A 26,120-nucleotide genomic window follows, 5' to 3' on the forward strand; every position below is an offset into this window, starting at 1 on the left:
AAACAAATAAATGGGCTTGTATACAAGGCTAAATGAAATTCTACTGTCTTAAATGAGGATGTGTTTGCCTTGAGACATTACTAAGCTGTCAGGACAACCTCATTCCATTTTTGTTGTTTGTTTACTTGGCGTATATTATTTATTTAGTGCTTTGCTCTAATAACACACATACATAAAGTCATATCTGTGGGGGACATGTGGGAGTCGCAAACATCGCTAGAGTTAAATTAGCAGAAGGAAACAGTTTACACGGGTAAGTAACTACGTTAATATAAAGTCTGTGAAACAAAGGAGTTGCTGCACGATAATATTGAATAATTGTGTATTAATATAAGGCTGCCACCAGTTAGGTGTGTTATTTGATTAGCCTTTAAAATATTCGATAAAAAAGGCAAAGATTTCAGATACTAATTGTGCAGTTACAGTTTTAGTCTCTCTCACCCCCTCTCCCTCCCAACACAGACTTTGTGATAGACACAAGACAGTGTAAGTTAACACACACAATGCACACATTAACAAACATATACATGTGCACACATAGCATGTACACATGGAATACACAGATACAAGAGCAATGGCCAAAACAAGTGTGTGAACAACTGTGGATGAAAGAGCAATCTTCCTCGGGAGACCTCAAGAGAAAAAGAGAGAGAGAGAGAGAGAGAGAGAGAGAGACTTGTTTTTTTCCTCCTTCACCCAGACAAGAAATACCCAGGCCTCAGCAGCAGCCTGAGTAAATAAAAGAACGGGCCTTACTTCCCTGTCTCTCGGGCCGGGGGTCTGTGCACGCCAGCACTCTCTGTGCTGCTGCCAAAGGGGATGCTGGGGCCTGAAAAACTACACCCTGCAGCTGAAGGGCTGTCTTTGTTGGTCTGCCAAGGCCTTCCTGAGCATCCTCCAGCCAACAGCCTGTCACGTCCTGGGAGGAAGACCTCCATCTTAAGGCCTGTCCCTCTCTGGGAGTTCTGTCCCTCCCTCCTCCCCCCCTCCCTCTTTCTTTTTTAAATGTCTCCTATATGGAACAAAACAACCTCATTTGGAGCATCTCTATAGGGGATGGCATAAAATGTGCCACAGCTACTAAAAAGATAAAAACAAAATGCCCTAAGCCAGAAAACGTTTTTTAAAAATCCAAATAATAATGCCTGTTGAGTTCAAATAGGTTAATAAAGACACTGAAGGATCTATAAAATATATATTTTTCTTTTACTGCACAACCATTAAAAAAATCCCCATTCACACACAGCTCCCAGTTTCCTCTAAGCCAGTCTGAACTACTCTTTGTGCACCACTTCCTCTATGTTCATTTATAGCACCCTTTCCCAGAGTAAATACTGCTGTTCAAATAAGATCCTTACTGCTGCATGCATGGGAACAGATAGCTTTGCCATTTCTGTACAAAAACAACATGACTTTGAAAACTCCTAAACAAACTTTTTTATTTATGCAATTAATGCATTTAATATTTAGAAAAGATATCTCTCCTTTTTTTTTTGGAGAGCAAGTCATTAATTTTCATGATGACATTGTTTCCCTCTGGACTACAACACATATGGTGGTAAAAAAATCTAAAAGCTATGTGATTTCTTTACCTGCAACAATTAATGGCTGCCATGCTCAGCAGTGGCATAACAAATGTAATATTTGGTAAAATATGTTCAAACTAAAATTAACTAGCACTTCAAATCAATGTACTAGGGTTAAAACCTGGACATATTTTTTACAAAATGCCTTAAAATTCAGTTTTTATCCAGAATTATATATTGCATATTGTTTTTATTGAATTCACCCTCCTATAACCTTTCAGCGATCACGGTTTGGGAATGACTAACTGCTGGTGCCAGGACCTCCGTGTCTGAGGTGCTGGAAGCAGTTCACGATGGCTTATCACTGCCTGACAGCGACAGAGTACAGCTCTTCTATCTAGGTAGCCAAACTCTTATCCAGGTCCAGGACCTTATCTTATCAGAAAAGTGTTTTTTTTTTTCTATCACTCATCTGCCACTTCTGTAGCGAGCTAGACTTTTTGTTCAAAAGCCATTCTAGTGAAGCAAAGCATGGCCACACTTTCAGTCGCCAAACCTTATCTTCCTTTGCGCGGTACCAGAGATCTGTACGTAGTGGTTGTCATAAGAGATGTGTTTGTGTGAGTGTATTTGTGGCACATTGGGGATTGGGGGATTCATTGAATAAACAAAAAGCTGACAACTTGTCTGATGTAACACCATGACCCCACTTCATATTCAGAGAGGGGATCTTTTTACAGTTACTGGGAAAAGTAGTGAGCTGCTCCCATGAGACAACGCATGTGTCATCTCAACACTTTTCCCGTTCTGATGCCCAAATAGCAGTGTGTGTCTGAACAACACGTTATCATGTACGCCCCTGTTTGTGACACAATCACTTAAGATCTAATAGAGGAGGTGGTGGAATATTTTTTCCTTTTTTTACATTAGCTAAGACTCTATTCTCTCTGACACAGAAAAAGAGGCAGGGATGGGGATGGGGAGGAGTTTTTCTTTCTTTTTTTGGGACTAATTCCAGTCAGATGAACAAATCACTCAGTTGATTCAGGACCGAGAGCTCAGAGGACGCAGAGCTATTGGAAGAGGCCCAGTGCTGGGCTTTACTCACAGTAGTCCTGCTACATCCCTGTTTTAAGACATCAAATCCAGTCAAAATGAAACACTGATAATTCCCAGTAGCTGTCAAGAAAAGCGCCAGGTGGCTAGATGTGACTTTTTGCACCATGCAGCTGATTAACACACACATCGCCTAAGTAGAAGTAGTTAAATGAGTCACTATATTTACCATCAGATTCCAAACCACAGATACTGTATTGCCTAGGTGTGTGTAGGTGTGTTGTGTGTATACTTGCTGTCTCTCGCTCTTCCTCCTTTTTTTTTTCTTAGCAAACACAATATGTTTTTACACATCACTGAGAAATGTCAGGTCCCTCTCCCCCCATGCTACAGATCAATCAAATCCACTATGCTACAGGATGAGAAGGAGGGGTTGTGTGAGACGACTGGAGGATCAGCGAACAAGGATGCTGTCTTTTACTGGACAAGGTAGAAAAAACATTAGATGAAATAAGGATTCACTTCCTGTGGTTTCATCAGTGCCTTAGGAGCAAGTTACTCAGGCCTAACATTATGTACATGCACAGCACAACACATATGAGGGAGAAACTGTGCACAAACTGAAGTCAATAGGGATTTTTTCACGCAGGTCCTGACACAAAGAGCTGGAACATCAAGCGCTGTCCTGACTCTGTGGTGTGGGTGTCCATTATTCTGGCCCTCATGGCTCTGTCTCTCAACCATGGGGAAGCGGCAAACTGTCAACTACTTTGTCCACATTACCCACGTCCCCCAGCTCAGACAGGAGCACTTGGTCACTGTCCCAGAAATCACTGTGCCCCAGTGGCATCCCGGGAAAGTTAGACAAATGGAAGGCCAGAGGAAGAAAAGTAGGGCGGCCAGTCATCCTTTACTATGCCTATTTCTTCCTGTGATAGTGAGACACAAAGATGTGTCGTTGCGTCGTTTATAGTCTTTCCACCAAAATGGACAAACTGAAATCAATAATACTCACGATAATTAATAATATTTCTTAAAATGAAGGAGGATGTTTGTGTTGTGTGCAGGCTCTGCCTCATTGTGTTTCCTGTAAAAATTAGCATCATGTAACAATCCATAACCGCATTGTTTGAACGCTAAAAGCATGTCAAAGATGACTTACAGCTGTGTAACACATTTCATCCTATATTTTAGGTCACCCCCACTCAGCCTGTCATATCAATGGCAGACAGGCCCGAATAGACCTTTATGTAATGAATTGTACAACTTAATTCATTATAATGCATAATACGACAACCCTTCAGAGAATTTGACTTGCTGTTGACTGGTATTGCTATTTGGCCCCTACCTTTGATTTGTTGTGTGTCATACAGGGTTAATGACAAAATTAAATAGTCAGGAGTGCTTTGCTTTTCTGCTTTCAAAATTAAGTCTGCTTTTCAAATGAGGAAAAAGGAAGTAATGAGAGGACAAGAAAATGGAGACATTTAATTACTCCATTATTCAAAAGAAGGTGATTTTGGGGTTTCGTAACAGGTCATTATTCAGAGTGCAGTGGGTGGGCCTGATGGCTGATGTTGGTGTTTTATTGTTACAGTTAAATCTGTCTTTGATTTGAAGTGTTAGATTATACAGGTTATAATAACACAGGGTCGGGGAGTAACAGACTACAGCCTATAACAGAGCTACTGTAATGTATTTAGCTACAGCCATAATTTAAATAGGTGGAGGTCGGACTAAGGTTTAAAACACATTCATTTTTAAGTTGGCCCATTGTTTTATTGTTTTACTCAAAAAAAGTAGTTGAACTCCGGTTCAAAATAGTGAGCTACCTACTTAGCTGAATTGCTAACCTACAGCAGGCTAGCCTGTTAGCATTGGCAGTCAATACTACAATATGCAAGCTACAACAAATAATATTAATGTGTATGTTGTTCTGTTAAATTAAATGTTTCTTTTCATATTTATAGGTAACAAAATGTTTGTTCCTGTTTACTGGTTTTCACTCTTACTTCCACCCTCCTAACACTGCCATTATAACATATTTGCTAAGGCCTTAGGTGGTGCAAAGCAGGATAATCAGAGCTGTGTTTAGAATGCACTTGGAGCAGTTTGTGTGTGGGTGTAGGGTGGTGGCAGTGGTGTCACCTCCCCTCCAACCGAGCGGCTGGTGGTGTGGAGAGGAAGGACCACTTCAGGTAGACCTTGGTAGCACAAACAGGAAGGCTGTTCCTCAGGTCTTGGCTGGACCTGCAGCCACAGTGAGGATCCCAGGGGGAGAAAGGAGGATGACAATCTGTCCCCCAGCATGGCCCTTCACCGCCTGCCTCACTGCACTGTCTCTAAGGGGAGTGCTGGGCCAGGCGGGACTGGACTGGGCTGGGCTTCAATAGGCAGGGGTGCTTCTGTGTGTATATATGTGTGTGTTGTGTTCCCTGAACACTGCGGCAGACCAGGCGCAGGACCCAGTGGACAGTCAGCTAGCCAGTCAGCCACTGAGAGATGCTGCAGCACTGTGCTGTACTACTGTATGCTGCTACTGCACAGGAGTTTACTCGGATGCTCTTTTATTTTTCCCTACTCTTAGTTGTGTGATTTATGTGATCAGCTCGGAAAATAAAAAAATTGTTGTGCATACAGAAATATGCTGAGTTACTGTATGGTTGCTTCATTAAAATAGGGTTTGCTCTGCAAGTTTCAAGAGAAGCTATCCATTACTTAGAGCCCAACACTGCACTGTGAGTGAATTCGGAAAATAGGGTCTAATTCTTTTTAATCAAACTATCTCGGAGTGACCCATAAAACTTGGGTGAGACTTCAAGTAGGAATTATCTCACTGTTTGTGAGTGTAACTTCAGACGCTTGGATCTACATCTTTGGGAATATTTTTAAAAAGGGCAGTTAGTTTGCCAAATGCCCATAAAAAGTCTTATATCACCATCTTTTTTTTTAATCACTGCAAAGGGATGAAAGAAATCACATGCATATGGATGAACAGTCCTCACAATGAACTCTTGTGTTAGCTTTAGCATTAGCATTTATCAGAAAACCCTGACCCTGCCTCCTGACCCGTGACCTTTGGTTCCCCTGATTAATACACTGTGGCTTTATTTGATATCTCCTCAATACCAGTCCAGCTTGTCAGTGGTAAAACAACTGCAGACAGCCCAGGAGGGAGAAGAAAACATGCATCGTGGAAAGGAGAGCGGGAGGGGAAGAAAAACAAGCATCAACTCAAGCAAGACGATGTATTTTCATGCATCCCTGTCTTAAATGTCAAGATTTCTTAACCCTCAGTGACTGCAGCGCTGACACCTCTCCAAGGTTCAACAGAAACCGCATTCATTAATAATTAGCTTAGCTGTGAGGACAGGGAGCGGGAGTGAGAATGAGAGAGCGAGTGAGACAGCGAGACAGCTAAAATTTAAACTTCTGTCCTTTCCCGGGAGAATCGAATTTCACTACTAAGTTTTTTCATTCTTCTTCATTTCTTGTTTTCCTGGCGTGTTGGCCAGAATCCCGCAGGCGGCCCGTGAACGAGCAATGCAGACGTCGCATCAGCCTTACTACTCCCTCCCCTCCTTAATCATGGCTCTAATACCCTCCAGATGAATAAACATCTTCATCCCCTCTCTGTTAAAGCCAGAAGGCTCCTCCACTCTCGAATCCAAGAAAAGGGAGAAAGTAATGGAGAGTTGAAGAAGGAAGCACAGGAAAAGGATGACAGATGGAAGGGTGGATCAATGTCGAAATGAATCAACAGCAAAGTAACAAAGCCATGGCAAGATTTTCTGGTTCTTCCCATAATTCGTCTGATCTATTTCCCCCTTGACACAATTATCACAGTCCTTCTAATTATTTTCTCCTCTTAAAACAGATTTCTAATGGCAGACTGTGTGTTTTTAAGATCCTGTTTATAAAGCGAAGGTTTAGAAAGCTGTTGTGCAACCTTGTCGCTTCAGACTGTGTCCACAGACTGCACAGGAAGGGGGAAGGGGGTGGAGAGGGAGGAGACAAGGGTGGTGGTGGTGGAGGGGTGTCTCTAGAGAATGGGCCAGGCCCCAGACCAGCACTTCTCTGGCCCAGTAACTGTGCCAGAATACTCATGACATGTGTGTACAGTATGTGAGCGCAAATGGCAGACAGATTTAGGGGTTTGCTTTGTTTCCTCTTCTATTGTTTTCTCCTGGTATCCAGGCAGCTCATCATCCTATCTTAATACTAAAAGTATAATAAACAAAGAGAGAGAGAGACACACACACACACACACACTGACAAGCAAACATGCACACACCTCACAGAATAAAGCGGTTTCTCTGCTGCCCATACAGTTCATTTGCAGAACAGGGATGGAAAATGAGGCCTGAATCTAACCAGACAAATGACTACAGGGCATTTTACTTATTCATCCATCACTTCACATTGATTTATTCCTGTTTATCTATTTATCAACTGAAAAAAAAGAAAAACTTTTCCCCTGGATTGTTTTTTTGCTGAAAGTTTGCATGCTGACGTACTTAGTGGAAAACTTTCAGGGTCACTGTAGAAAAATCCCTAAAAGAGATTATTGAGGTTCATCTTACCCTTGAATACACTCCCTCTCACTCCAACACCTCAACAAATACTTTCTCACTATATTTACATAGGCCCAGCACTTCTTGGCTTAGTAACCATTTACTTAGTTACACGCCACCACCTGGGAGGCTATTTATGTCTCTCTCAGGAGAGGAACTTGGTATGACTGCGAAACAAAACCACCCCTTATGAATTATCATCCATTCAATACAAAAAAAAAACTAAGAAAGATCTCAGAAGCTCACTTTACAATTGATTTCTGCATTAAAAGTAAAAAAAAAGAAAAAAAATCACATATAAATAACCTGTCATAAAAAGATGATTAAATCTTTATTTTTTGAAAATTTGCCATTTTATGGCATCCTTGTGTTAGAATATGAGTTTTCTTTCTTACATGTTGCTTTGCCTACTGTAATGAACTCATTCCAAGGATCATCATTCAGTAGACTGAATGTAACAGTCCCCCATTATCAGTTATCACTGACAGCAACATCCATATCAGCTAATTACTTTTCAAGAGGCCGCTGTAGATGAGAGGACATCTGCCGTTATCGCTGAATGAAAGAACTATTTTACTGTTAGCGTAGAGGAGCTACAGTGGTGTCATGGTAGCGCTCACTTATATAGAAATGGCATAATACAATGGGATGGTAATAAAACCTGTGTCACTTATCTTGTGGCTAACTTCGCTATTTTAAACATCAACATAATAAGGACAAAAAAGGTGACCTTTAATTAAAATTTGCATGCAAATAAATTGACGAGTCAGGAGGAGAGAGAGATTTTTAAATTGTCAGGTGCGTCTGACATGCAACGAGCAACTACACCTGTGCTAGCCACATCATCAAATTTTAAAATGCCTATAGGCCTTGTTGGCCTGTTGTTTTCTATTAGCCTACCAACAGGTACAAAAGCCAGAAAAAGTCCAGTAGAGTATTCAAAAACATTCAATATCACTTGCTATATACTTTCATTTTATGCAGGTGTTTTTTCATATTTTCAGTCACTGCTGAAAAACTACTGGGTCAGATTTAGGAAAAGACACACACTCGCTTTCAGTAACCACTGAGTGATGTATATGAAGCAAACTAACAACGCCGTAAGGCAGACACACATGCTCACAACAGCGTAGGCCACTTGTGTAGGCTGCAGCATCAGCTAAGTGTCAATTCAATGCAACAAATTAAGGTCTAGTTTGTATTTTCCTTCGCATTCTTGGGTTAGTGAGGTGACTGCCATGTCTGTGACTGTTCATTGTCTGAGGGAAGAGTTGGGGAAAATAATCCCACGCACTATGCATACAGCAGGGAGAAAATATGGGCGCAGAGGTGGCGCAAGTCCTCTTGGGTAATTTGTAAAACATGAGTCTTGGCACCTGAGTGCCATGCTGAATCTTGGGTCAGGTGACTCAGTTACAGGTGCACCATGGGAGAATCTTTGGTGAAGAGGCACATCTTCCGCCTCAAAGCGTAGTGGGCAACAGTATGTTTTTCCAAACATGGAACTCTCTAGAAAATTGCCTCGGCCTCTATTTTTAGGAATGTGCTGAACACTGAAATGTGCAGCTTAAGGTGGCAGCTTCTTCACAGTATTTTGAGAACTGTTTGCTTAGATTATCTGTTTGCAACTGAAAGGTCAAATATCTTCTTCTACTGGAGGAAATATAGTCATTTTTATGCTCCAATAGCTCCCAGACACTCGCAGTTATGGAAAATAATACTACAATTGTACCACAGATATTATACATGCCAGGACCCACACATGTCGCTTGAATAGGAAGTCTTGATTAGGATTCGGGAGACATAACATCCCGCATGCACAGTCTCTGCCTTGCTAGGCCTCAGATAACCTTTATCCTATAGGGTTTAATTAATGTCAGCCAGTCTACTCTGCCTTTCAGAAGGAAACGACTTATTCCTCTGCCCTCATGAAGCCCAAATCCCTCTGTTTCACTGGTGAGGCCGGCTGCCTTGTTTATCCCAACTACAGGTACTGCTCCCTATTAAGGCCAGCACTTGTTACAGGGAAAAGGTTGAATTATTTACAAACAGTAGAGGGGGAGGAAGACAGAAGGAGCAGAGAGAAGAAGCATTTCATACATGGATGAGATGAGTTTGTTTTTAAGGTTATGAACAACTTAATGATCCGTAGAAATCAGATACAGGTACTGATTAACAAAGAAAGCCTGACATACATTGAGAAGAAGAACATAACATACAAAAAGAGAGGAAAAATACACCTTAAATATCTTTTATGAGCTTTAGGCTACTCCTAAAGCTCATAAAAGATATTTAAGGTATATTTTTGGGGTTTCATATATTGGGTCATGTGCAAATAGATGGATGTGTTTTGTTAAATAGATATCAAGGGTGCTTGTGCACACTCTTCACCTAGGGCAAACTGTCTGCATTCTATCTGCATCTCAGCCTCTGTGCACAATACAACAAAACATACAGAAAACAAAAGGGAGCACAGAGGGGGAGAACGAAGAGACAGACCAAACAATAAACTCAACCACAAGAGACAGAGTTTGACTGTGTGTGTGCGTATGAGTCTGTGTCTGTGTGTGTCTGCGTGTGTGAGTGAATCAAAGAGGGAGACAGAAAGCAAGAGGAGGACAGGGGAGATGAAGACAAATGCAGAAAGGGAGAGAGACAGAGAGCGGCGGAGAAAACGAAAGACAGAGGGAGAAATCAAATTTGCAAGAACATAACAAAAAGCTGTATCTCCGACAAAAGAGAACACACAAGGGTATTTGTCTAGCTGTCTGCACCAGCAGGATCCTCTGAAAGTTTATTAAACTAGAACCCTTCAAGAGAAGGCAGAGAGTAGTAAACTATACTACTGGGGAGGAAAAGAGAGAGGGAGAGGGGACGGGTGTAAGGGAGGGGGGTTGAAGAAGAAGAAGAAAAAAGCTAGCTTTTCAGCCTCTGTCTCTCAGAAATTCTTTTATTTCAGCCATGCATTAAGTAACCTCCCCACTGAGTTCTGCTCCCCTTCCTGGTGTGGATAAAGCCGTCCCTCGGGGGAGCCGCTGGTAATTTCCAGCTTCGCCAGAAACTCAGGTATTAGAAAAGACCGCTTGGGGACCTGCCACAATATACCTTCACAATTTCATACGCTCTGAAAAAGAGGGAGCCCCTCCCTCCCAGCCTTCCCCCACCCTCCCAGTAAAGCCCCTCGAGGGTCCCCAGTTCAAATTTCTGAAGTGCAGACAACGGGTGTATGTGTGGGGGAGGAGAGGGTGGTGGTGGGGGGCCCGTGGGACTGAGCACCAGCAATAGAAAATCCACTGCATCGAGGAGAAAAAAGCATTTCCTCTCTGGTCTGGCAGGAGTGCCTTTTTTCCCCTGGCTCCCACCAGAGGCTTTTTACAAAACATGTGTTGCTGACATGTTGACAGATTGCTCAGTGAAGTGTTAGGCGCATGCACACGGCTGGCCATTTAGGGGGACATGGCTTCCTACCCAACATCCTCTACCTGAGGCACCATGTTTTATACATCATCCCCCAAAGAAAAAAAGGAAACAATAAAAGGTAAGGGAGTTGCTTCCTTTGTGAGGATAGAGGAATATCATAGAGCAGTGAGAGAGAAGCTGCGTATAATGCTGCCTTAGCTGAACTGCGGTGATGGGGAGGAGCAACGGAAATGAGAATAAGGGAGGGAAATGGTTTCAGGCAGGAAAGATGAGATAAAGCAGAGAAGGTGAGAAAAAAAGCAGCTTGAGGATGGATGCATGGTATGCTTATGTGCAGCAGGTGAGCTTGTCAAACCAATAAAAAAGACCTCTCCTTTGTCTTCTGTAGTATAGCCACCAATGGCAGGCAGGAAGATGAAATCTGATCAAAGGCCAGCTTCCAGATCCAACTTCTGCTCCTATCAGGGTATCGACAGCACACGTCTTAATCGCCCTGCGGCTCAAAAAGTGCTGCCGTGGCAACAGGATGGAAATGGGGATCATAATGTATTCATGGTGCTGGCGACCTGGGGGCTGCGGAGCACGCTCTCTGGGGACTGCACTTTACCCAGAGCCAGACGTGTCTGGGCAAAATCACTCCACACAAGACAGCAGCAGAATACTGAGGAGCCATGACAGGATGGAGGGAGGGAGAAAGAAAGAGGGGAGGCAGCAGAGGGAGAGAGTGATGGATGGAAATGGAAGATGATAGTAGAAAACAAAGATGGAGACGGGTTGGGACATTAGAGGTAAACAACGGATGACTAGTGGTGTCAGGGATGATTGTAAAGATGAGGAGGAAAAGGTTGCTCTATTACTCCAAACTTCAAAACACACAAGACAAAAGATCTGAGGCTTTGAGGAGGAAAAAAGCAGGAAATGATTGGTGGGTAGGGGCTTGCTGGGATGAGTGGCTCTACCTTGAGAAGCCTGATGCTGCTTGACCAGGTGGGTGGTTGGCTAGGAAATAAATTGCAGAGGAAATTGGTCCAGATTATCAGGGCCACAAAGAGACATGGCCCTATGGCCATGGGTGAGGATGGATAAATGGACAGATGAGTAAATGAACAGAGGAATAGAAAGCTGGAAGATTGATGGCTGAGCAGATGGATGGTTCGGTTAAATTGAGAGTCCAGTTATATACCACTCCTGGAAAGAAAATGCCTACATTATAGATACATCTCCCTTTCTATCGTAATGAGCTCTCACTTCTCATCTTCACACACACACACACATACATTCACAATCTAACACGCACTGAAAAAAGCCCTCACATGTACAAACAAACAAACAAACAAACACAAAGCTATAGCCTGACCTGCTTTTCCTCAACAGGAGGGCAGCTACAACAGGCACCATGCCAGGTAAACATCCTCAAGCCTTGTGCTCTCACTGCAGAGGGTAAAGCTCAATGCTGGAAACACACTCTAAAATACAAGGAATAGTCAATTATGTTTAGGACTGGAAAGACACTCTTGGAATATATATTCTTCTTACATGGCCCTCCCGCTGTATTTAGAGAAAACACACACAGACAACTTTTGCTGCATTTTATATCAAGGTTCTTTCTGTAACAGAAAGTCATAACACTTTCCCCTAGAGGTGATGATTCAAATGCATTAAGTCTCCAAAAATGAGAGGATTCACCTGCAGACTGCAGTGTGTCCTTCTGCACTAACTATCCTCCACACGTAGTACACCCTCAGGCATTCAACCTAGGGCCACAGACATCTCCCCTGTCTGTCTTTCCTCCTTCCCTTTAGCTGACAGGTTCTTCGACTGCTAAGCTCCAACGCAGACCTCTGTGTTTGTGATGACTGTGCAGAGCAATCAAGGGAGAGAGAAAAAGAAAGCAAGCAAGAGAAGGCATGATGAAGAAGAAGGGGGCGAGAGAGAAGGAACGCGAGCAAAGAAGAGGTAAAGAGAAACAAGGACATCAACAATGTGTTCTCACAGAGTGAGATGACCCCTGGCCATCCCGAGGCATCTGGTTTATCTGGCTGTCTGGGTAAGCCACGCACACACCTAATGACTCAAGACTGGTCTGAGTCCCATAGGTTTTTTTATCCTGGATTACGGATGGGGAATGACAATGGGCTGGTAAACTACTGTGCCGCACGTCCAAGAGCTCATATCAGACAAGGCGCTCTCTTCATGATGAAAAGACTAGGGCGAGGTGAGAAGAAGGTTCAAAGTTACAGAGAAGTTACGCCATTAGTTTCACAACATGATCCCTCTAACACAGTTTTTAGACACCTATATTTTCGTTGCTGCTCTAGTGCTGATTTGTATGCCTCATAAATATCATATTACTTCACAAAATGAAGGTCAACTATACCCATAACTCTGAATTGCGCATAATGTTGAGGGCCAGCATGGAGATGTAGTTTGGACTCCCCTCATGTTGCATGGCAGTGCTGAACAGACCTCAATCTACTTCTGCGGTGGAGATTAGTAATCATCTAGGGTCTTCATATTGATGGCCAGGCTCAGCTTGTTTGCATATTTACTGGCCTCAGAGCCCAGTCGCCTGAGGTGAGAAGCAAATTACATTTCTGCTTACCCCCACGCACGCACACACACATCTCTCTCACACTTTCGATTTCTATCCCTCGTTTTCTTTTTTTTTTGCCCCTTTACCAACCTTGTTTCTCTTAACATGCTGATCAGTCATCTTGCGGTAAGCATCCTTGCCTGCCCCGGTTGCATCTGAATAGCGGTCTCATTTGGCTAACATCATCACAGCGTAATCTTGTTGGAGAGAGCAATCAGTTTACTTTGGAATTAGGTATTCCGTTGGCGGGCCCAGAGAGAGGGAGGGCTCACAGGGTTTAAAGGATGCAAACGAAAGCATGCTCTCCAGAATACAGTCTCGAGCCTGATTGGGTGATAACAACCCACACAGGCTCCATGTGAGAGTAATGAATGGCCAATGGGAGGCCTGAATAATAATGCAATTGGATTAAAATCCAATCACAAGATGGTTTTGTCTGTTGACTTTGTTTGTGGGGTATGTTCTACAAACCAAGTTCATGATGAGAAAGATGCATCATGCTTTGACTGGGGGCACATAATGTCCTAATATAAAGATTACCACTCTGTTTACTGCGGCCCAATCTCTCCTGACTGTCAGTCAGTCTTGGAGGATTTTTGTTGATCTGATTTTAGCGTACATGCAGCGCATATAGAATGAGCCTGATAACAGGATGAGCTGATAGTAACTGTAGATGTTCTTTCCCATCTTAAATCAGTGGCTTATTTAGAGAATGGCTGCCACAGGTGGTGAGCTACTATTTAATCAGGGATTTTAATGTCTCGGTTTATCGCGGAGACATGAACCAAGCTGGCACACTCAGCAGCCTTTCGCAGAATCCCAGCCACTCATTGGGAGGCCATCTCTTAGGAGAGACTCTCTGATCAAATCGATCGGCTCCTCCAGTATGATTGATCAGTCAGACAGGTTGGAGGCGGAATAGATTAGATGACCTTTACATTCCCAGTGGTGTTAGACCCCATCCACTGTCCACTGCTCTTAACATTATGAGGACATCTCTGTATTACCTGACAGCGTGGCTTTACTGTCAAACCATTACGTTCTGCACCGACACACGGTAAAGCACAAAGCACAGTCCAGCTGGTGGCCTTGGAGACCTTAAACGACACCCATCCTGCCCATAAAACTAAATTTATGAACCAACCTTCCAGTCTGAAAATGGCAATTAGCACTAAGGAACAAATGTGTTACTTCACATGATATTTGAGAATCCCTGTCCTTGTGGGTGGCTTAGCTTAGCTCCCCATATCCTGAAGTCTAGGAGTGGCTGTTCCGCAGAGCCCCGTAGCAGCCCCCACCCAAACACGAACCCCCTGGCCAACAAAAACAACCCCTGGGAGGGGCAAAAAGAGGGAGAGAGAGAGGGAAATATTGAGTTGGCGATAGTGTAGCCCCAAAGCTCCTAAACCACAGTGGCTAGCAGGATGCCGTCACAGCTGGCTCTGCTCCTTCCTGTGGGCCCGCTCCACGGAGCTCAGCCTGCAGGGAGACATAAACCTGTCGGACTGGTCACTCTTTCCACCGCCCTCCATCTCCCTCCTTCCTTTCCTCCCATTACTGGTGAGTTTGGCAAAAGCCATCTAAGGAAAAAGCCCTATGGGGATCAATGTGCAGTACATTTCCACACAGGCAAAAAACCTATGACCTTTTCATTAGGGAGTATTGACGAACATTATTCAAAAAGCCTGTACATGTTTCTTGTAGGTGTGACTTCTCTTTGTCTCACACCTTCGTTACTCAGAGTTGACTGCTGATACATTAAAAAAACATACCACTTTAGAAATTCATATGCTAATACAAAGTGTTAATTACAAACCAAGTGAAGAGCATGCTCATTTGCCACATACCACACACCTGATCACAGGAATTTAGATTTCTGTAGAAAAATCATTAATAAAAATGAAAAAACCTAAAACCTTGCACACCTGAACGAGCTACTGGGGAAGAAAGAGCAAATATCCACACTGTTTCACAAAGCCAAATGTCCGTGAAGTTTTTAAAATATATCTTTTAGCCTTTTCTCTGTGCCTAGTTATGTTTCTGTGTATCTGCTTCATCATTATTCTGGTGAGCAGTCCCACGTTTGAAAGAGAAAAAAGAAAATCATTTGAATTCTGGGGACCCAGAGGAGAGCGAGCAAAACCCAGAGGTAAGATCCAAGCTCGCGCTCCGTGCCCTTCCGTTGGCTGCCTACCTGGTAAACATCTCCACAAGCTCCTTGCTTTCAAAACACGTCAACCAGTGCCTATGTACTTTAGACTGGCCGGCCAAGCAGGAATTGAGACTTTATTTGTTTTTTACTTTTTCCTGTCTCTCTTCCGAGCCACCGCACATAACCTGTCTGGCATTAATGATGTTGTTAATAAAATGCGGCTGGTCTGTGGGTGGATTTGCCTGGCAGGCCTGGTGCCTGTCCTTCTCAGAGATAAGCCCACTGCTGGCCTTATCTACCTCCCACAGCCCCACCCAGCAGTGCCGAGCACTGGACACACAACCAGTCAACTCATCACCGGCTAATTACCACCTCTGACTGCCTTACAAAGCAGGCCTGGACTCACATAGCTGCTGCTGCTGCTGAGATTGGCTGTCCCCTACCTTGACTATGTCTCTCTCTATTTCTTTGTCTTTTTCTACCCATTTCCCTCTAAACTTTTCCTTTTTCTTCCATGCCCTCGTCTCATCACCTTTTGTCTCTCTGACTAGTTTGGCCCCTCTTTCTTGATCTTATTTGCCAAAACACTATTTACTATTTTGTAGAATATCCAGTTTTCTGGTAGCGTTTTCCAAAAAAGACAACATTGTTACAGCTTCACTGTGTGTGGCCAGGTAAATCCTCTGTGTACCTTCCACGTATACATCTTGAAAAACACTAATACCATTTATGTTACAGTTTCTCAGTAAGGGCTTAAGCCATTTGTGAGGTGGAGTCAGTTCAATCTCATAGCTTCAGCAGAGTCACTTGTGTTACAGAGGGAGTGAGCGGTTTCTTTTATTCAATTGTTTTCCACTTCCACGAGCGTGTGCCAAGGGGGAGGAAAGCGCCGGCTTAACACGCTCTGCAATTCAACACGGCCAGACGCAGTCCTATTAAGATTTAATGTGCCATTCTTTTGCTTGTGCCGCTAGAAAAGACTTGCAGGCTGAGGAAGAGAGTGAACAAAGAGCAGGCAGAGCCAGGGCCAGGGAGAGATGAAGAGTGTAAGAGAAACCGAGACAACCGCACCACGGGCTGGTCATTGTCACATGACTGAATTCAGTGGTGTCAAAGGGGAGATGCTAGATAGTAAAGGGTTAAGTAAACAACAGTGCTGTTGATGCAGTGTTTTCACTCGGTACATGAGATTATCTCTGTTTTGTCCACATGTCATCACTGCTTTTGTGGCTACCTACTTAAGAAAGAGGTCAACTGAATGAAGTCACAGCATGTGTTTAGCCTCTTGGGCGATGAATTATGTGTCGTCTAAAATGCAAAGTGCAAGCACGCAGGTGCAGAGACGGAGCATGTGTGCACGTGCTTGTTGATATGTGTGTGTGTTTGCATGCCTAAGCGGATGACTGATTGAACAAGCAAACACGTGAGAGACAGAAGGGGGGGGTGGATGTGAAGATGAGGAAATGAGCAAAATAGAGTTGCAGTAATGGCCATTGTCATCTATGCTTTAAACACACAAGCGTAAAACGCAACCTCCTCTATTCTTATTTTGATTGTTTTCTTGCAGAAAATGCAGCCCTCGTCTGACAAAGACCAATAAATACTTTATACAGTGCATAATGTGTGCGGTGTGAAGCACAGGGGAGAAAGAACGAGGGCGTCCTCACGAGGGCATATGCTTTGAATTCCTAATGACACTCCTGTTAACGTTACTGGCACTGTTGCACAAAGAGGAAACGCACAGGGATGCTATGCCACTGAGTCAAACCTTTACTTTAATGCTACCTTTCTTTCTCTCCTTAACTATTTTTCCTTCTCCCACAGACACTCACATAGAACATGCGCCCCACACAAACACATACACAGGAAAAGACTCGGGCCCAATTGTAAGAGCTCACTCTAGCATGAGGTCTCTTTTCAGTGGCTGCGTTGTGCCAGAAGTAGCTATTCTCCCCTGACCGCCTCTCCTCCTTTCAAAGCCTTGTAATCAGTGTGCTGCTCTTTGTACCAGGATGTCGCAAGACACCCCGGCAAAAACACAGCAGAATTTCTGATGAACAGCAGTGGCTCAGAGTTCGGCTAATCAGGTCTTGCTCATGTCGCTTTCCTCTTATGTGAGCCCTTTTGAAGCAAATAAAGTCTTTGCAGTTTGGCACATTCTTCTTGGCAGCCACAAAGCAGCTGTTGGATCAATACACAAAGTTAGTTGGAAAAAAAACATTACAACCAATAGGAGCCTGTTGGAAACAGTTAGTACAAAACATGGACTGCCAGGAGCCTGTTCATAGTTGAGGGTATTACTGAATGTTTCCATGCTGGTGACCCAAAGACTGGATGTAAATGAATTCAAACAAACACGTGGACGAGACGGGAGAAAACATACATCAGCGAGTTTAAAACATTTGTCTGGCTTTCTGTCACAGACTTCATATTAGAAATTTGTTTAAACTATCTTTATCATATACGCGTCGTCTGTATTGTGGGGAGATGTTATTGTTTTTCACTCAGTATTAGTATTTCATTTGTATTTTTCTCATAAATCTGAAATGTATTTTATTGAAGCTGAGTGCATTTTGCACAGTCTACGGGGATGGAGAAAGGGGAAATCTACATAATATAAATCCATATATGGCCCAGTTATCTCTCTCTCTTTCTCTGTTGCACCCTCTCTGATTGATTCCTTTATCTGAGGGAAGCAGAAGACATGCTCTGTTTGCTCGCACAGTGGCCGGCAGGAAAACAGAGAAAGACACTTATTAAAAAGGTCATCTCACAGAGGGTTAAAATAGCAGGGCACAGATCTCTCTGGGGGGAGCAGTCATGCCCCTCCTCTAGTGAAGGACACAAGAAAAGGTGTTGCTCAAGGGAGCTGGACCCGTAATGAAAGAATGGCCACCAGGCTGACAGCCCATGTGTGCACTAGGCTATTCAAATACCTTCAGAGACTTAAAATTGAAGAATTGACAGTGAAAGGCTGTGTGAAAATGCAATCTTCTGAATTAAAGTCTGAGCTGGAGGTGTTATTTTTATTTACAGTGTGGGCTAGCTAGCAAACACAACCGGAAATGAGATGAGGAGCATGGTGGCAAGTAAGACCGAAGGCATGTTTCTTTCCCTACCACTGTAATCTCATATCTAGCAGATGAGCGTGTCCTGTGCCAACTGAGAGCAAAAGTCAAACTACAGGCACTGTTTCTCTTTCTCCATGAAGGATCGGTAACAATACAAGGCCGTACAGACAATACAGTCTGACAGCAAGATAGTGAGACAAAGCATTTGTGAAGTGTTTGTGGAAAGGCCCATGGAATAGCTATGCCTCAAGCCTCCTGTCTCCTCCCCAGGGCAGCCTAAAGCCCTGTCGGCAGGATGCTGATCCCCACACGGAAACCTGATCCGCAGCCATCCTGGAGCCGGAGGGGGGACGGAGGAGCGCTTTCTCCCCCCATAGAGCCCCTCCACTTCTGCCCCAGAGTTAAAGGGGTGCTCTAGGGGAACATTCTTCTAGCCCTGCCCCAGCCAGCCTCCACTCTCAACTCTCTAGAGGAGCATTCTTCCAGCCCTGCCCTAGCCTTCACTGGGATCTCCTGGGGAGCATTCCTGAAGCCCTGCCCCAGCCCAAGACGGGCTCCCCAGGGATGCATTCCTGCAGCACTTTCTCTCTCTCTCTCCCTCTTCTTTTCTCTCACTCCCTCCTTCTCCCCTTCTCCCTTTCTCAGGCTCTCGCCTTCCTCTGCAGTCCAGCATTAGTGCGATCAATAGCACCGATCGCATCGGGGACACGAGGCAATCCATACCCATGCGCTCCCTTAGCGCACTGCAGTGGTCACGGCTTAAGTGCATGGAAAGGTGTTATACCTCTGCCAGACAGGGGGAAGACAATGGCCGCCATTGATCGCGGTGACATGTAACATCTTTCTCTTTCTCTCTGTCCATCGGGCGTGGTCGACATGCAGTCAGAATCTGTTTAGACTTTATTTAGTCTGCTTTGTGTCTCTGCTGTCATGACAGAACATAGAAAGTATAATGAATCCCAGACAAAAAAAACAAAACAAAACAAAACACATGAGGTAGTGGGTGTTTACTGTACGGGCATGTCTGGTTCTGGTAATACACTGTATAAGCTTATGAGCTGTTGGCTGGGAGGAAAAGAGCTCAGTTCTGTCAGCAAGCAAATCTCCATATGTGGATTGGTTCCAGTCAAGCTCCGCAATTTGTTTACCAAAAATAAAACATTTGAAATTGTAAAAAATGGAGAGTTTAGCAGGTGCTGGTGGTTGATTAGAAAACGCTTCTAATAAAGGATCCATCTGTGAGTAGAGACTTGATGTAAGGCAGATTAATTGGTCATGGATGTCTACATAATGCCACATAGGAAATCTCCTCCCATATTTCAGAGAATACACAAACACGCACACACACACACACATTCAAAGTACTTAGTATGCCATCTAGAAGTTTCTTTTCTCCCACTGTGTTTGAATACTAATAGAGTGTTTCTGCACAATCACAATACCCTAATGGCAATTAGATTCTTTTGTTTGGTTTCCACAGGGGCTCTTATCCAAACTGTGTTTTTTTTCATCATTGAGCAATTAAGAGTTATTTGTCCGTAAGATTGACATTTATAAAAGACAAGCTTAATTATAGAAAGAATATGTCTGCGTCAGTGGTGGTCACACACAACTTATTAATAAATATTACTATTTCTTGATCGTTACACAATAGGTACAGTTAAAAGTCAGTTTTAATACCATTCTGCTCTTTGTGCTATTGTTTTTTTAGTTTATCTGCCCACACTTGATGGAATTGGGTGTGCCATTGAAAAAAAGGGTGACAGAAGGTCCTGCACTTAGTTTTCTTCAAACCAATGAATGCCTTTGTTGGATGACAGTAATGTAAAAGTGCACAGTGCATTGATTTTCACACCTTTACTCGACCGAGTGTCACCTTTTTTCGATATTTCAACCCACATACACAACCCGGAGTACACAAACATGTAAACAAGTGCACCTGCGCACACCAATGTGCTCCTGCACTGAACATGCATGTAAATTAACAGCAAAGGGAGCTGCACACACTCACAGAAACACACACAGAAACACAAAACTTGTCTTACAGTTAATGGAAAATCTTTGTAAAACTCGTGGGATATGTAACCTATAATTTGTGGTTTGCTGATTGTGGGTTTGCGAAATATGAAATCAAATTGTGCTTGAATGTAAACAGGCTAAACTAGGAGTTCTCATGAATCCATCTCATTTGGTGTATTTTGTGCTGCATCAGAAACAGAATCATTACATGTTTGTTCATGTTTCTGTTTCTCAATATAGGAAGAGATGAGGCCTGTGCTCAAACACTGGCAAATGTGTGTCAGCTGGTGTTTCTCAATGCGGGCCCATCAGGACATGTAAAGGAGGACAGCAAGTCCAGGAGAAGCACATGGAAACCTTCAGTTCACATCATTAGTTCTGTCTGCCACCTTGTCAGGGTATTTATAGTCCTATTCATCCATCAACAGGTCAATGACACAGTCTGCCAATGGCATCCTTCTCTTTCAGTCCCAATAGGTATTACTACTACAGCTAGCTAGCACTGGGACCAGCTAGAGGGACTTTCCTGGAGCAAGGATCTGTTTTCAGTTGGTGGTCTTGTTACTGTGGGACCTACTAGCTGCATGTTACCAACACACACACACACACACTGTTAGTGAAATGCTAGAATTAGTGTAGTGGTGTATAAAATGTTACACTAAAAGAGGCAAGGACACAAAGCTCATACTATAAATACACATCTTTATATAAGGACACATGGAGGCCAATTTGTGTGTCATGCCTGTAGATATTGATGCACGGCACATATAAATAATGCTCTGTGTGTGTGAGGCCTGTGTGGTTGGATATCTACCAGGGAAACTGGTAGTGTGGTGTTGGGTTCCCCTTGGTGCAGTGTACTAACACACATAGTGTGGCATATTCTCTGGTGAAGGCACAGAGCGAGAGTGGGAGTGGGAGAAGAGCTGAGTGGCAGAGTGGAGGGGAGGCTCGGTGGGCTGAACGTTGTTTACCTGTCAGCTGGCATTGATTAATCTTGTGTTCGGTGAGATCGCTCAGCGACTCGAACACCTGCCGGCAGCTGTCGCAGCTGTGCAGTGCAGGCTCCTCGTCCTCCTCCTCTCCCTCCTCTCCTTCCTCTGGAGAGAGCAGCCTCTTCCTCAGACGCCCGGTCTCACCATCCTCCGCCGCCCTCTCGAGGGCGCACTCTGGATCTGCCAAGCCACAGGAAATGACAGCACCACATAGTCAGAAGGGTGACCCGCACAGTGAGGAACTACAGCTTTCTCTGGGTGACAATAAAATGGATTTCTAGACTCTGGATTTAATAAAAACAATAATAAAAGCTGTAATAAAAATGCAGGTTCAATTTGGGCCTCTGTAACTCAACCACTCATGCCATAACAGAACTGTTGGGCAGGTGAGGGTGAGAGATATACAGGCAGAGGTGGTGGCACAGTGCTCATACACACACAAATCTAACACACACAGACAAACATACACACACCTCTGTTATTAGAAATGGTTTTACGTTGTGTTTGCCCTGCTTCACCCAAGCAAAACTTCAGTATATGAAACTAGACTGATGGGAATATGTGTAGTTAATAAATCCTGGATTGCAGTTTTGGCTGGACCACAGACATATGAAATTCTGCCAGCGAGTGCTGAATTGCATCAGTCAGCATCTATCAAGAGGAGACAGACTTTGCCATGGTATCCAGACATCTACACCAGGACTGCGGATGTATGGAGTGTAGAACAGGAGGACACACACAAAAAAACTGAGATTGTTGTGTGTGTGTGTGTGTGTGTGTGTGTTAGGCTGTCGTCACGACACACTTCCTTAAATTATTCAGCCTTGCTCGCAGGCAGCCGCGGGTCGCGCACATCAATATTCTTCAATCCATCTGCAGTTTTGTCTCTTGTTGGCTTTGTGCTGCAGCAGTGCCAGGGGTGGCCAACTGACTACCCTGAACCACGACTAGCAACCATCTTAAAAATGACTAGTCTAATGTTAAGTTCTCCGTGTGATGCTAAAAAACACTGACAGCAAATCAAGCCTTGCACTCCTATCTTCTTTCAGAAGCATAAAGCCAATGCAGCTTGGAACAGCATCTTATAAATAGGCAGCATGATGGCCTGCAGCCTCTTTCTCCCCTGCTGTGACCATTACACTTAACAATAAGACTGATTAAAAAGCCATACTTGCAATCAAACAATCATGTCACCCTGGTTAGGCTTTGTGGGGGAGAAGAGCCTTTATACTCCACTGGCAGCCATTTTAAGCCCCACTGATGCAAGTGTTCCTCAGCTTGTCTGGAAACTCCAGTGGGGAACGTTAGGAGAGAGCCTGTTTTCTTTTTTTTTTGCCTAGCACAGAGTTAACAGAGCCTGAGGACAAGGAGTGTGTGGCACCGATGCGTGCAGGTGCGGGTGTACACATATAAGGTGTATACAACTCAGGCAGCCATTTTAAGTCCTCCTTCTGTAGGGTGCTCTTAAAACTGTGAAATTCCTTGAGGAAAGGCGTTCCAAAACTCATCAAGGCCACCCAGGATTTTTCCTTTCCCCCACTTGCGCCAAGTATTGATGTAACATCACACCCTCCATTGTCCTTCCCTCTTGGCGACTGAGGCTCTCGGAACATGCCCTCTAAAAATATCAGCACTGTGGTCCCCGGTGGGACCATGCAGAACAGAACAGAAGGTGTTTCAAGAAAATGAAAATCCCAACCCAATCCTCACAGATGCAGGCCTTTCTTGCTCTGGGGGAAACACTTCTGACTGAGGCCAAAAGTCACACAATATAGACTTATGATTCATCCATACACACAGACACAGAATTCACAATATGCACTGAAATACGAACACTTCATGCCTTTTTTTTACAGTGTGTCTGTGGAGGAGGTTAAGACTTTGATTTTTTTTTCCAAAGGCCTTCATGAATCATTAATTTCTCTAATATTACTGCTTGGTCCCGTCAAGGAAAACAACTGATGGCTACATTTAAACAGTTTTATCTCAAATAAAATTGCAATTTTTTGTGCAGAATGTATCTGTATGTGATTCATATTTCATATTAATTCTTAGTAACAGAGCTACATCAATGACAAAAGGAATTTCAGGGATTCATGCATGCAACTACCAGCAAATCCACGCTGGGTCAGTGTGCTCCAGTGAGCTGAGTGACCTCCGGTGCACCACTGTGATGCAGCACTGGAAGTGTAAACTGCTACATGTTTGAGGTGGATGGTTTGGAAAGGAAGGATGAGGTGTGTGTGGGTGGGTGGGTGGATGTCGGGGTAGGGGGTGGGGGGGGGTGACACAGCAAGGTCACGTCCAACCCTGGGATTAAAGAGCCACATCAATACTGAGGTTCCTGTGCCTGTGGGTCTCATACAGTAATCCATCAGATCAGGACATCCTCTTCTACCACTCTCTACAGGCTGGACAGCAGATCAATACCAGCATGCTTGGAATGGACTGACAATCACATGTGGAATATTGGGGGAAGATGTGCAACATATTGAGAATATTTCACTGTGTTTAACGCCCCTGTTGATTCAATAATCAGCCTGACAATGTCGGTATAGAAACAAGATGCTACATTGACCGCTGATCCATACTCTGATAAGGGCAGCTTAGAGTACGATGATCATAGCTGTGAATAAGAAATTATTCATGGGGGATATAATGAAGACCTTACAGGACGATTTCTAGGGCTAAATTTTAAATCTTTATAGTATTACAGGCATGTTAATACTGTACCAATAAGACAGACAACAGAAGAGTCTCCTGGACCCTCTCACCCTTATATTATTGAATATTTTTGCTCTTAAATATTTATAACCTTTTAATTGATATTCTTTTCTTTGCTCCATTAGCCCCACCAGGGACCCCTGGTCCCTAGCTCATCCCCCACTGTGTGGCCCACACACTGAGACAGGTGAAGACACTGACCACAGGGAGATACAGGAAGAGCATGAAGACACAGTAGAGGAAAATAATATGAAGCAAGAAAATAAGTACAAGTGCAATGACTGTGACAGTTCAGTGCAACACGAAAAGACAAGAAAGAAAAAGTCTTTAAATAGTGCAAACAACAACAAACAAACAACAACATTTTTCAGGGCCCCTTAGAAAGTGACGGACCTGGCTAGGACATGTTACTAAAGTTTGCCGGTAGCATTGGAAATGTTTGCTTATGCCAATTCAATTAATCTGCCAGACTCACACTTTTTGGTGTCCCTAGAAACATTTTAATTGTCATCCGCACTACCTGCTGAACATTTCTGTCTCTGCTTGTGTTGTAAGTATTTACAGAACATATGATGTCAAGTTGTTTTTTTAAATTTTCATGCCTTTTTGAACAGCAGGGCACCGAGCTCTCTAAGCCACTGTACAAAAGCCTGAAATTAATAGAATTTTAAAAGTCTTGCCATGAGCTCTGCCTTTAACCTCACCAGAGATTCTATACACTAAAAGACTGAATAAAATATTGAGAAGTTACCAAGCAAAATTTGAAATGCAACATGTAATAGATGTCAGCATCACTTTAAATTCAGCCACAACATACTGAGCACAAAAACTATGAACTCACACACACCATGCACCATGTGGGGCTCGGCCTGGGTTTAGCCTGATGGAGCTTTCTTTGTGCAATGAAAGTACTTGGTGTTGAAAAACATCATTACCAGTGCACCCATATCCTCATTTCCCCATCACTTTCCAGAGATCCTGATCTTTATGATGCCCCCTCCCTGGCAACCCACCCTATAACCACCCACCCCCAAGTTTCGAATTAAGAATTTATTTTAACCAGCGAGCAGCTTCTGTCGACACGTGTCGGCGGGCCTGATCAAAGGTGAGCACGCTCCTTTATCAGAGTGAGGGAGGCTGTCAGAAATAGGAGGACATTAAGATTGAATAACCTTCACACGCTTGCCGGCACCTCATTATTTAAAAATCTAAAACTTTTGCCGAGCACCCACCATATATAGGTCACACTACATTCTAATGCCACATGTGCCTCCAAGTGTATCCTCCTCTGTGTGGATGGGATTTGGGGCTCTCCACTTAAACCGTCACATCCACTGATCCCCCATCATTAAAGAATGTCATGATCCGACGACGAGGCTGTGAGCTTGACACTTGCCAGATTGTTAACGATCATCAAGAATTTACATGGTAGGGCGGGGGGGGGGGGGGGGGGGGGGGGGCAGGATTGTCTGTTCATGTGGTCGGTGTATGCAACCAATCCATTTCAAGCCCTCTTCATTCATATTTGGGACTAATTACCGTTAGATATTTTGAATCACCTGGAATTTGAAAGCAGATTAGCAGAGGTGTTTGTCAGAATCCATTTCATTTGAAGCGCTCAGCTTAAAGTGACACGCTGACAGAAAATGTTTTCCCACCTTGTTATATATTACAAATAAACATGCCACGTATTTATGAAAATTTTATGATGCATGCTGAGATAAAGATAACACTAGCGTAGATATTGAGAGAAAAAAGGTGCCAAACAATTACAGGAGGAACAAGAACAAACAATGAAGACAACACAGCGAGTACTACATGAAGGAAGCAGCACATATAGTCACAGGTATACAGACGGCATCATCCGCCATTAAAATCTGAGCACACAAAGAATGGAAATCAAAGCAGCTGATTGAGAAACAACATTTGAACATACCAAATGTTCTTTCTCTCGGTCTGTCTTACTCACTCGCTCACAGGGAGTGATAAT

At 43.7% G+C, this 26,120-nt stretch overlaps 1 protein-coding gene across 5 annotated transcripts in view; it reads right to left on the reverse strand.

The window, feature by feature from the left end:
* The window catches only part of LOC114450098 (zinc finger protein 521-like), an 83,839-nt gene that overhangs the window by 48,017 nt on the left and 9,702 nt on the right, over nt 1-26,120 (reverse strand). For all 5 annotated transcript variants that reach the window (XM_028428022.1, XM_028428019.1, XM_028428017.1 and 2 more), the window contains one exon: nt 21,386-21,586. Coding sequence is in view for 3 of the 5 variants with exons in the window: in XM_028428017.1 (XP_028283818.1) it covers nt 21,386-21,586 (201 nt within the window). In the remaining 2 variants the exon portion in view is untranslated. The remainder of the gene's footprint in view (nt 1-21,385; nt 21,587-26,120) is intronic.

The sequence above is a fragment of the Parambassis ranga genome, chromosome 17 (genome assembly GCF_900634625.1).
Source record: "Parambassis ranga chromosome 17, fParRan2.1, whole genome shotgun sequence".
In the NCBI taxonomy this organism is placed as follows: Eukaryota; Metazoa; Chordata; class Actinopteri; family Ambassidae; genus Parambassis; species Parambassis ranga.